The 13,271-nt window shown below is 36.9% G+C and overlaps 1 protein-coding gene across 2 annotated transcripts in view; it reads left to right on the top strand.

Annotated features, from left to right (window-relative positions):
* LOC104589409 (Noc2p family) overlaps positions 1 to 8,399 on the top strand; it is a 63,735-nt gene extending 55,336 nt beyond the window's left edge. For both annotated transcript variants that reach the window (XM_088903627.1, XM_088903628.1), the window contains one exon: positions 7,936 to 8,399. In XM_088903627.1, coding sequence (XP_088759753.1) covers positions 7,936 to 8,077 — 142 coding nt within the window. In that variant the 3' untranslated portion in view covers positions 8,078 to 8,399. The remainder of the gene's footprint in view (positions 1 to 7,935) is intronic.
* The last annotated feature ends 4,872 nt before the right edge of the window (positions 8,400 to 13,271 follow it).

Here is a 13,271-nt window from a genome sequence, read left to right as displayed (position 1 = left end):
TCAGCTTGGTCCTATGAAGGAATCGACCCTTACGGAGTCACAATGGGGTTCGGTATCACCTCTCATTACCACATGAACCAAGGCATTGATCTACAACGAGAGCTTATCAAATTCTTGAATGCCAACATCATTGCCGGAGATGAAAATGAACATGGAGCTGGCGTGATCATCTCCAAAACCTTCAAGACAAGGAAGATAATGAAGTTTGTAGAAGCTTCAAAGGACAAAAACTTAGTTCTACGCTATCAAGCAAAGATGATGGAGGAAGGGGGCATTCTCTGGAACCCACCTTGGACAATGGTAAACGGTTCAATCTCCATTCATTTGTACACCAGTTACCCACAGATTGCATGCATACTTTGGGTTGAATACACAATTGAGGCTGGTGGGCATTTAATTACAGAAATTGTCTATGGGGAACTCAATCCAAGCGGTGGTGCTGCTTGGGTACATGGGAGATCTACACGCATTGATCGAGGATCCCACCTGAAGTTATTTACAAAAACAGCTGATTGGATTCAACCATGTGTTCGTGAGAAGAACATGGGGGAGTTGCATGCATTACAAGGCTGTGTTTGGTTCGATGAAGCTTTGACCTCGAGGACAAGGTCATTTTAAGAGGGTGGGAATGTTACTGAAGAAATAGTTGGTTAGCCACGAGTGTGGGGTTCCATACCCACACTTAGTTGTTTCTAATTTCTTTTATTAGTTGTTTCTAATTTCTTTTATTGTTTCTAAGTTCTTTTAAGTTGGGCCGGCTGGCCTTATTGTTTCTAACTTTTGTTTGTTTCTAATCTTTGTTTATTTCCTATTCTTGTAAGGAACCTAAAGCGTGTATGAGGCGGCAGATTATTAATCACCGAACCCCTTCTTTCTTCTCCTCCTCTCTTCACTCTTCACTCTTCTTTTCTCTCTCTCTCTCCTCTTCGAACCTGTATTGCTTCTTTGATCACACAGTAACAGTTCTATTTCTTACCAGTTGGTATCAGAGCATTCGATCTAGGGTTTTCTCATGTGGATTTAATTCAGCCAACCACATGAGAATTATTTAGGGCTGGAAGTTCAGAAAGATCCTTACTTTGCCTGATTCTTAGAGGTTGCAAGAAGTTTTTTAGCAGCTGTCCTAAGATTGGAGAGTGCTTATTGTAATCAGGAAGAATCAAGTAGGAATTGAGTGATCAAGATCGATTCTTTGATCAAGATTGAAGGTGTCAACAGTAGTTGATTGATCAAGTTTGAAGACTGAAGGAGGCAATCAGTTTTCTGGGCAAACTTCTCTTTTTCTTGAGGCTGACAGCAGTAAAAGCAATCAGTTTTTTTTTGGGCAAGTTCCCTCTTTTCTTGAGGCTGGAGGCAGTAAGAGATAAATTGGCTACTTTTCTTTAGAAAGTAAGTTATTTTTTCTTTGAGATTGATATTCAAAAAGTCCTTGTTGTGCATTCAGAGAAGTGCGGCTAGAAAATCTCTTCTTTTTCACCTATTTTAAGGAGAAAAAAAACCTAAAGTCCAGGACTAATATTAATTCCAGGATAGTAGTTGACTGTTATCTGGTTCTGGGTAACTGTAAAATCCTTGTCCTAGGTCGGCTATTATCAGCCTTGGGGTACAGTTTTTCTGATTACAGTAGGTTTCCTAACCTAGAATGGAGTTAAAGAACCAAGGGGAAGGCGTTTTTGGGACTGGTGGTTCAGGTAACATGACTGTTAAATTTGATGGATCAAACTACTTAGAATGGGCCCAATCAGCCATGATGGCTATTGGGGGTAGAGGAAAGCTAAACTTCTTGCTAGGGGATGTGAAGGAACCAACCAAGGAGAGCCCTACTTATGCTAAATGGGTTCAAGAGAATTTTTTGGTGATGACATGGCTGTGCAATTCTATGCAGCCACACATCAGCCGAAACTACTTGTGGGCCAAAACAGCTAAGGAAATATGGGATGTTATGAAGGAAACCTACTCGCAGCCTCTTAATGTTGCCAGGGCTTATGAGCTGAAATGTGAGGTTAAAAAATTGTGGCAAGGAGAGAAGCAGCCAAGTAGGTCTCTGTTTATTTTTTAACCTTAAAATCCCTATGGCATGAAATTGACCATCTTGAAACAATTGAGTGGGAGAGTCAGAAAGATGCACAAACATATAGAAAGCAAGTTGAAACTAACAGAGTTTTTGAGTTCCTTGCTGGTCCGAATTCTGAATATGGCATTGTGAGACAGCAGTTGTTGACAAGAGATAGTGTGACTTTATCACAAGCCTATTCCCTAGTGCATAGTGAAGAAACTAGGAGAAAGGTTATGTTGCAGCAACAACCCTCTGAATCAGCCTTGGCAGTAGTTAGACCTAAATCTAGGGGGGATTAGGAGAAGAAGGAAGCTAAGGAGGACTTAGTATGTGAACATTACAAGAAACCTAAACATACTAAGGACACCTGTTGGAAGCTGCACCCTCATTTAGTTTCAACAAAGCTCAGAAATAAGAAAGGGAATGCTAATATGGTTGTCAACACTGATAGTACAACTTCATCAGGCACAAGAGGCACTCCTCTAGATATCCTAGCTGCAGTCCGAGCTGCTCTGACTCTGCTAGAAAATGATAATTCAGCTCAGCCTACATCATCTCAACACCCTATTTCAGCCCTTGCTCATACAGGTACAAGAGCTACTGCTTGCCATGCTTCTGTCCCAGGTAATACTAGACCTTCTTGGGTAATAGATTCAGGTGCTTCAGATCATATGACCAACATATCTACTCTATTTAGTACCTAGTGTTTATCCTCTAGGAGAGAGTTTCTATTGTTGATGGCTCTCTTGTACCAATTTCTGGCAAAGGAGACATCAGATTATCAGATACCATCACCCTATCCTCAATTTTGCATGTTCCCAAGCTTAGTGCTAACTTACTTTTAGTTAGTAGTATTACTAAAAATCAAAACTGTTCGGTAACTTGTTTCCTTGATCAGTGTATTTTTTAGGATCTGGAAATGAAGAAGGTGATTGGGATTGGCCGTGAGATGAATGAAGTCTACCTGCTGGAACATTTATAGGGGGAGCAGAGTGAAGTAGGGAAATTGTTTGTTTCCCAGTCTTGTAGTAAGATTATGCTTTGGCACAACTGCTTATGTCATTTATCTTTTGGGTCTTTAAAGAGTCTTTTTCCAAACTTGTTTGAGTTAGTAGAAGTGTCTGGGTTGAAATGTGAAAGTTGTGAACTTGCAAAACACAATAGATCATCTTATCCTTTAAGTAATAAAAGAAGCAACCTTCCTTTTGAGATTGAGCATACCAATGTTTGGGGGTCCTACCATACTCCCACCATGGGAGGTACTGATATTTTTTATTATTTGTTGATGACTATACTCGTTTTTCATAGGTCTACCTTATGCACTCTCGAGATGAAGTCCCCTTTTTGACCCAAGCTTTCCATCAGATGATCCTAACCCAATTTGAAACCAAGATCAAGATTCTTAGATTTGATAATGCCAAGGAATACTTTACAAAACCCTTGGCATCCTATCTTCTTGATCATGGGATCATTCATCAAAGCACCTGTCTTCACACACCTCAACAAAACGGGGTTGCTGAGAGAAAAAACATGCATATTTTAGAGTAGCCAGATGCATCATGCTCAACTCCAATGTTCCCATACGCTTCTGGGGAGATGCAATCCGTACAACCATATACCTCATTAATAGGGTTCCTTCACAGGTCCTAAACATGCAAACCCCGTTCAGTCTTCTATATCCAGATAAGGACCTATTCACTATTCCCTTCAAAACTTTTGGGTGTACTTGTTTTGTCCAAATCCTTGGACCTCATCGCTCCAAGTTTGATCCCAAAGCCACTAAGTGTATTTTCCTTGGGTATGCACAAAATCAAAAGGGATATTGCTGTTATGAGCCAGTTTCAGGGAAGATTTTTGTGTCCGTGGATGTTACCTTCTTTGAGGATATGCCCTAATATCATAAGGCTTCTCCTCAGGGGGAGAATAGTGAGGAAGGGATTTCAGTTTCAACCCCAAGAATTCCTTTACCTGTCCCAGTTACTGAAGGGGGGAGTTGTAGAGAAGGTTGTCAAAAATGCAAGTAGTTGAGAGTGTATCACAGAAAGTGGTGGAGGCAGGTTGATTCTCGTACTCAACAACAATCCAGGCCAGTTCCAACATCTTCTACAGCTCCAAATCCAGATACTACTACTGCTCCCACTTTTGATCCCATTGTTAAAGATGCTTAGCCTTCACTGATAGATGACTTTGATCTTCCTATTGCTATTCGTAACTCATCCACTGCCCATTGCATCTCCAAGTTCCTTTCCTATAATCGTCTCTCAGAATCCTACAGGTCTTACTTGGCATCTATTTCTGCTATTCCTATACCCAAAAAATTGCAAGAAGCTCTTTTGATACCTGAATGGAAGGAAGCAATGCAAGTAGAGATGGATGCTCTTGTCAAGAACAACAGATGGGAACTAGTTAACCAGCCTGAAGGGAAGAAACCTGTTGGATACAGATGGGTGTTTACTGTGAAATATAATGCTGATGGTACTATAGAGAGGTATGAGGCCAGATTTGTTGCAAAGGGATTCACACAAACTTATGACATAGACTATACAGAAACCTTTGCACCTGTTGCAAAAACGAACACTATCAAAGTTCTTCTATCCATTGCTGTAAACTTCTCATGGCCACTATTTCAGCTAGATGTTAAGAATGCCTTCCTCAACGTAGACTTGCAAGACGAAGTATACATGGAGTTACCCCCTGGTTCTTATAGTACAGAAGCAAGAAAGAAAGTTTGCCTTTTGCAGAAGGCCTTGTACGGGGGCTGAAACAATCCCCAAGAGCTTGGTTTGATAGGTTTAGACTGGCTTTGGACAAATTCGGATACATACAGGCTCAGTCAGATCACTCTCTTCTTTAAGAAGACAGGTCATTCCTTGACTCTACTTGCAGTCTATATAGATGACATTGTGATAACAGGAAGTGACACAGGTGAAATTGAAACCCTTAAACAACACCTTCACAAGGAATTTGAAGTGAAAGACCTAGGAAAGTTACACTATCTCCTAGGAATTGAGGTAGCTCGATCTAAGCATGGCATTTTCATCTCCCAAAGGAAGTATGTTCTGGACTTATTGGAAGAAACTGGCAAGTTAGGAGTGAAACCTGCTGATACTCCCATTGGGCCTAACCATAAGATAAGTGCAGAAAGTGGAGAACTCCTTGAGGACAGGACTATGTATCAAAGGCTCGTTGGGAAACTTTTTTATCTCTGTCTAATCCGACCAGATATTTCTTATGTCGTCAATGTTGTTAGTCAATACATGCATTCTCCTAGGACTACCCACCTTGCAGTAGAAAGGATCCTTGCCTACTTAAAGAGATGTTCAGGGAGAGGTATATTCTTCAAGAATAATGGTCATATGAAAATATAAGTCAATACATATGTGGATTGGGCTGGATGTGTTGATGACAGGAGGTCCACCTCTGGATATTGTGCATTTATGGGGGGAAATCTTGTTTTCTGGAGAAGCAAGAAACAAAATGTTGTTGCTCACTCTAGTGCAGAAGCATAATACTGATCCATGGCCAATGGTGTTGCAGAAGTGTTATGGCTGAGATCCTTGCTTAATGAGTTGGAGGTTGATTATGAGAAGGCTTTGATGCTGTATTGTGATAATCAAGCTGCAATTAATATTGCCCACAACCCAATACAGCATGACAGGACTAAGCATATCGAGGTTGACAGACATTTTATCCGAGAGCGAGTTGCATCTCAAGAAGTATGCCTTCCTTACATCGCCTCAGACATGCAGTCACAAAAATCAAATTGGAGACAGATCTATGCAAGTTGGGCATGACAAATATCTACTCCCAACTTGAGGGGGAGTGAAGAAATAGTCGGTTAGCCACGAGTGTGGGGTTCCATACCCACACTCAGGCTCTAGTGTGTGTGGTTCCATACTCACACCTAGTTGTTTCTAATTTCTTTTATTAGTTATTTCTAAGATCTTTTAAGTTGGGTCGGCTGGCCTTGTTGTTTCTAATTTTTGTTTATTTCCTATTCTTGTAAGGAACCTAAAGCTATAAATAAAAAAGTGTGGGGTGGCAGATTATTAATCACCAAACCCCTTCTTTGTTCTCCTCTCTTCTTCTTCACTCTTCTTTTCAATTGGAAGAATAAGGTAGTGGGTGTTTTCTGTTAGATGTTGGGCCATGTATGTAGTAGAGAGCCACGTGGGCCCATTTGTGAAAGCTGTTATTAGTTTGTTCCTTATTTATGGGTCAGTTAGTAGTGAGAGAGAGTGTCATGATAGGTCACGTAAGGTAACGAGTTATGGGTAGGAGTCTGTATATATACTTCCATTGTTCTTTGAGAGGATATCAATTGAAGAATTTTACTTAGAACCGTTTGGTTTTTATCGGAGGTCTCTCGTCTCCCTCGAAGTAGACAAAATCTACGTTACGTCCTATTCAGGTCTGTAACAATATCCAATTCCAATCCAAATTCAATTCAAATCCAATATGAAGCTGATGAATAAGATTTGATTCGAGTGTGAATATGAACAACTAAAATTTACATCTGGGAAGTCACTCTACAATGGATGCCGCATGCTACATTTTCAACTCTTCCTAGACAGAGGCCACTAAGCATAACCCAGAAATTTATTATAAATTTAGATCTGCCAGAATTTATGTTCTGCTGCTGAAACCCAGATTTGGGAAAATTCGCAACTCTTGCATAGATAAGAAATTTCTGCTGACTCAATTGCAATACATGTTTTTGCACGAAGTTCTACAGGATGGCGAAGTCTGTGCGTCCTAGTAGAACCCTATGGACTCCACCTGAGGAACCCAGTTTTACCTTGGAACTCCTATGAGTCCTCTTTATCACTTGTTCGTCTTTTTCTTCTTCATATGGCAAAGTCAGCTTCTAACAGTGTTTCATGATGTGAAGATATTCTGGGCTGGATTTATGCATGTATGACACGTAACTATTGGTTTTTAGCTACATGTACTGCTTTTCTGCTGGTACGGTACTACGGTGGTACCCTGTCCTTATGGTTTATACCTTTGACAGGAAAAAAGAACCCTGGTTATTGTCCTTTTTTGTCAAAACATTATATCATTTTATAGTTGTTGAGGCCTACTTATGAACCAGTAACAGCATGGTTGTTTTGGTAGATATCTCAGGATAGATTTATCTATTCACGTCTCCTTCGCTATTCCCTTTTAGCTATGTATACTGCTATTCTATTGGTAGCCTGTTTTTTTGGTTTATCTGTGGGATGAAACTTCCTTGAAATTTTTGGTTTCCTGGTAGTGGCTGATGTGTCTTTAAGAACTCTTTACTATGAATTTACTATTTAGAGCTTTACAACAATAGTATCTGTAGTTTGGGTCAACCATTTTTGTTTGTTTTGAAGTTTCTTTGTTTTCGTCGTCGTCATCATCATCTTTATTATTATTAAGTATGGTATTACTTCTTGAAGTTAAGCTATTAATTAATAATTGCAGAAATGTATTAGTTGATTAAATGGTTTACTTTTCGTATAACATTTTTTTTGGGCTTCCCAATTGTTTGGGTAAATATCCACAGATCTACTGATACGTGTCAAAGCATCATACATCCAACAATATTGGATATATCCTAGCTTTTCAAACACCAAAATATGTAAATTTACTGTTTAAATGAGAAAACACATTCTTCCAAGTTCCAATTTAATGCAAGTTGCCAAGCTCTGTAATATTATGGCAGATACCACAGGCATTTAAGATGAGGATGATATGCTTGGCAGATAGAAACTATTCCACGTGGCACCAACCCCATTTCACTTGTGTCCATGTGTTGGCCATTATGGAAATCGATATTTTACATCTAGTCTAGACATCGATCATATATAAGTGCTTTATTGATTGCATTTCTTTTTTCATAATTGTTGCAGTATGGTTGAATCGCAAGAATCAAAAAAGCATAAGTTGCAGACGTTGGAAGAAGGTTTTAATGGCGAAAAGTATTTTAAGAAAGGGAAGGTAAATTCTATTGTTGGCACACGAGATCGAAGAAGGAAGAAACCCAGAACCTAGACTACTGAAGTTTGCTCAGTTTTTCCAAATCTATAATCTACTATTCTACTTTGCTTCAGTGCACAAGTGCAAGTTCGATAAAGAGAGAGATGCCACATGTTGTGAAGGCCTAGGTGAGGACTACAAATCTACCCAGGTAGATTAAGAGAGGTGTGATTATCATGCACACTAACGTGCAAATTTTGTTATTTTTGGACTTTTGCCAAGTTGTTTTCTTTGTCATGACGTTGTGATCTGTATTAATCTCCATTATTTTTTTTAATTACTAAATTATTTTTAATTATTTAGTACTTTTATTAATAATTAATTAATATTTTAGTCATACTATTCTAGTTAATTATTTAACTAGTGCATAATAACCAAACAAATTCATCCATAGAGTTGAAGGGTTCAACCATGATACCGGAAAAACTTGTTGCCAATCAATCGGAATGGTAAAAGAGTTGACCAATTAATCAAATTCATTGGGTGCTTTGATTGGTTAAATCTATCTGTACCAATGCCTTTTCGGTATTATTGATTTTTCCTATAGAGCTTCGAATATGATACTGGAAAGACTACTGGAAATACCAGTCAAGTGATATTTATCAAAGTCACTCGGGTTAAAATTTTAAAATATCTATTTCTTGGCATTCAACAAACATTTCTGCTCTTTGGTTTGTGGGATGGGAATTTAAGGGAAATAAGGGGTAGGGATGGGACAAATGCGGGATGTGGGATCTCAAAAGTAAGAATGTGGTATTGCACCAAATCAATCCCAAAAATAAGGAAAGCTCCATCTTCCCCAACTATTTTCAAAGGCATTTTAACGGTCATATCTTTGGCACTTTTTTTTTTATGTTTTTGAACCATGGTAAGACCACACTCAATCTATATTCTTTAGGGATTGTATTTTGTCTTTTTTTTCCAAGAAAAATATTTCCTATCTATATACTGAAATCCTATGGACTTTCCATTTCTCGCTTCAAGCTCTCATCCTTTGCTTTCTACCTTGGTTTTTGCTAATTGCCTAAATTCCTCCAGAACAAAGTGCATTTTTCCAAAGCTCTTCTTCTCTAGATATTGTTTTTAGGCTTTTTTCATTTTATACTTAGTTTTTTGAGTAGCTTAATTTTATACTATCTTGTTTTGTTCTTTATATGAAAGGGTTTTATGTAATGTTCATTCTTGTTGAATGTTGTTGGTTGAGTTTCGTATTGGAGATGGATACGAATACAGATACATTTAAGAAACACATGGATACAAACAAAAATATATGAAACCACTTGGATACATTAGGGAAACACATACAAATGTCATAAATACATTAATAACACTAAATTTAAAGTCAAATATAAATTTTATTTTATTATTTTTACTTCTTAACATTAACAAAAAGGATGACCAAATATTAAATTTTGAAATATAAATTAAATTATTATTTAAAAGTTTATAAAAATAAATAATTTTTACTCAAAACATATCAAATCTTTTAAATTTTTTAAGGTATATATCATTTGCAAATTCGTAATTTTTTATTACTAAAATAATTATTTCATTCTTAAAGTTTGAATCTGAAAATCATTTTTTCATATAAATGTAAATTAGTGGGTTTGGTAGATTCAATTTAATATTATATTGTTGAATATTTTTGTAAACAATTTTTTTTTGTAAATGATAAATATAAGGCTATTTATATAAATTAAAATATTAACTAATAATTATAAAAATATTTACAAATTGTACGACATATATCATGCACAAATATATAAATTTTAAGTACTAAGATAATTATTCTATTATTAATATTTTATTTGTACATTTTTTTTGGGATTAAATTCATCTTTTGATGTAAATTTAGATTTTGTAGATTATTTATTCTATTTATTTATAAAATGCTAATTTTAAATATTATTTCTTTTAATTTTAGTTGGATTTGTTAATCATAAATATGTGTTATTTTGTTTGGATGAACACAAAAGTTAATAAAAGTTATCGTATTTCATTAAATAACACAAAAGGTGAGATGGCTTAACAGCTTAAAGTAATGTTAAGAGTTTTGATGTTATCATTAGCTAATCCATGTTTAAATCACACTTTAAATGTTAATAAAATTTTTTAGTAGAATGTGTTAATTAACTTTTCAAATTGGGTGGGATGTGTTTAATGGAATTGAGAAATTGAGAGAAAAAGTTAGACGTGATTTGGGATCAAACATATAGGCGGGTTCAGGAATGGGTAGGACAATTTCCACGGGAGTCCTACCCGTTGCCATTCATAGCTTTGAGTGCTCTCTCTTTGCCCTTCTAGGATCTCTGAATCAGTTTCATTGTCTCTCCTTGAGAGAAATATCATTATCTTGCATTCCGTTCTCTCTCCTTGTTAATTGAAGTTAGATACTTGTAGACATCTATTGTTTTGTTTGTGTTGGATATGATCTTTATTTTTTTTAAAGATTCATAACTAATACCATAATTGTCAAAATAGTAGTTTCTTCACCAAAAAAAAAAAAAAGAAAAATCATCAGTTGAGCTTTGGTTGTACGTAATTGTATTTGGGTTGGTGTTTTATGCTTTCATTCGCATTTGAAATCGTCCGCCCTGCACCCACCCCCCGAGTATATGCTTCAACAGGAATAGTCATTGGCTCAATCGGTACATAGTACATAGTAATCTATACTTTTAATTTTTCTATTCTATATAGATGGGTAGGTATAGGTTTGTATTTACCTGGAGAAATTTCAGCAAGAATTCAATTTAACCCCATATCATATTTTATCTTATCGTATGATATGAATAAAACAATTTTTTTTTTAAAGAACACAAATAAATTAGTTTTTTTAATATTCATCGTCAACAGATTGTTCAAGACGATCACTCATGAAAGATCCAATTCTTTTTTGAACAACTAAATTAATTAAAAACGAAATTCGAAATTAAAGAAGGATCCTTAATTAGATTCTATTAATTAATTTGGAAAAGTACAGGCATGTCCAATGTAGATTTCTGAATTCAATTGCAGATCTATAAACATTCAAAATGTTAAAAATCCCACTCTATACACCAATGCCTGCCCATGAATTGTTATCAATTCCGAGTTAATACCTATCCCAACTGTACTTTGGGCCTAAAAATTCTGACCCTGGGCTGAACCATCATTCTCCCTAATTAATTCAATGTTGATCCTTGTTATTTTGTTTGAGTTTTGAATTGGAGCTGCCTATGCTATTCAAACTTTTCTCCTTGTTATAAGGCATTTGAACCCTTTTGATGGAGGACATACAAGTAAGACAGACAACAAGAGAAAAATATCAGAGCAAATCATATCCGCAGTATGCTAGGAATATAATTTTATTTTGTTTTTTCTTTTCTTTTCTGTAATTTGATTCATTTGTTAATAATATGTTGTTTATGCATTGTTGGTTGAATTCTTTTTGAGGTTATTAGTGTTTACATGATTGATATGGATGTGTGCTAACTAGACTAAAACTTTTGTTTTGAGGCCTTGAGTCGATGGGTAAGATCATATTTTCAATTGACAAAGTAGCATACACAGCTCATGAGTAATGATTGAACTAGGGCAATGTAGATTTGAGTCTGACCGTCAGAAAGCAGACACTGACCACCTTGTACAAGAAAATGCTGAAGGTTAGATTGGGAAATAACTTGTATAAGAAAATGCTGATTCAGTCCACTCTCCCACGACCTCAGCCAGGACTAAGATTGGGAAATAACCTTTGCTATGAGTAATGCTTCTAATTTGATAGATTAATGCCAAGCATTGCCGTTCCAACACATTGGACATTAGGTGCATCATTCCTAGCTTAGTGCCCAATGGGACCATCTTCTCAATTTTAGTAAGGGCCAGGGGACCATGAGGCCATGGGGCCATGGGGAGAGTTTGTGTGAGCTGTTTGAATTTTCTTAAGTATATTATATGTTTTTGGGTATGCATTTTTTTCTATTTACAGGTGGTGTTGCTTCAACACTTTTATGTGGTTAAAGTATTTGTATTGCACCTTCCTTTTTTTTTTCTTTTATTATGAAAACACACACATGCTTACACATATTGAAGGGAATTAGATGTTGGAAGAGCTATGAGCATCGGATTTTGCAACTAGGGGAATGATTAGAGGCCCGAAGAGTTGTTTCTCGGGTAGGCAATTCGACATTCAAGTTAGTATGATAAAGAGAGATGTGACTGGAACGACCAAGTTGAGGTAGTGCTGGCCCGAGCTGAAGAGACAATGCAAAGAGATATTCAAAGAATGCAATTCTAAAAGTCCCTTACCTTGAGCGTGGTGTACTTATTTATAAATGGACATTCATGTTCGGGTCGGATAGGGTTTTTGGGTTGTTGGGATGAGGTTGTCCGCCGAGCTCTTTGGGGGGTTCCCCCTTCCCTGGCAGAATCCACTTCCATGTCCGTGTGGGACACTCTTTTCTACCCGCACCCATTCTTCACGTGGGAGAGTTCTAAAAGTCCTCAGTTGAGGAACTCCAATTTGTGATCCGATCGGCCCTTAGTCTATCCTGTTTAGTGTTAGACAGTGTATGCCCTTAGCTCCAATTAGATTGATGTATAGATACATTTATTGCAAATGAATAAAAGTACATTATTGTTTATTGACATTGGTATGTTTCTGTGAATTTACCCCTTAAATTGGACACTTATGAGAATCGTGTTAGTTTAGAATGTTCTCATTCATTGGATAGACTTAAGGAGTTTATCCTGCCAAGACTGACACTGATGTGTTGTCAAAGAAGTTGGGGCAATTTGTCTCAGCTGTTAGGGTTAGAACCGAAGCACAAGTAGTGTGTGTTTGGTTGAAACACTAAAGCCGAACCATTTTCCAGTTATGCCTTGGACCTTGGAGATTGATAGGTAAGACTGGAAAGTTACACATAACCCCTAGACTTGATTATAGTATTACACCTAGGTGTCGGATTGGGATGACTTTGATATGCCAATCAATGAGGTCCATTATAGGTCAAAACCTGGGTATGTTGGGGCATGTTGAGAATTCACTTAAGTGGGTGATCAAAGTGATAGGATCGACCCCTTTGTCGGACAAAGTGAATGATAGGGTTTACACCCTCTCTGATGGAAACCTAAACTACCGGCGGTGGATTTCAACTGTGTTTGAGATTTGGTTTTGCAAAATATATTTATATATTATGTTTTATGAAAAATTTTTGCAAAAGGTTTTAATTCC

This window comes from Nelumbo nucifera, chromosome 4, assembly GCF_055504915.1.
Source record: "Nelumbo nucifera cultivar China Antique chromosome 4, China Antique-T2T, whole genome shotgun sequence".
In the NCBI taxonomy this organism is placed as follows: domain Eukaryota; kingdom Viridiplantae; phylum Streptophyta; class Magnoliopsida; order Proteales; family Nelumbonaceae; genus Nelumbo; species Nelumbo nucifera.
This window is presented reverse-complemented; position numbering and strand designations above follow the sequence as displayed.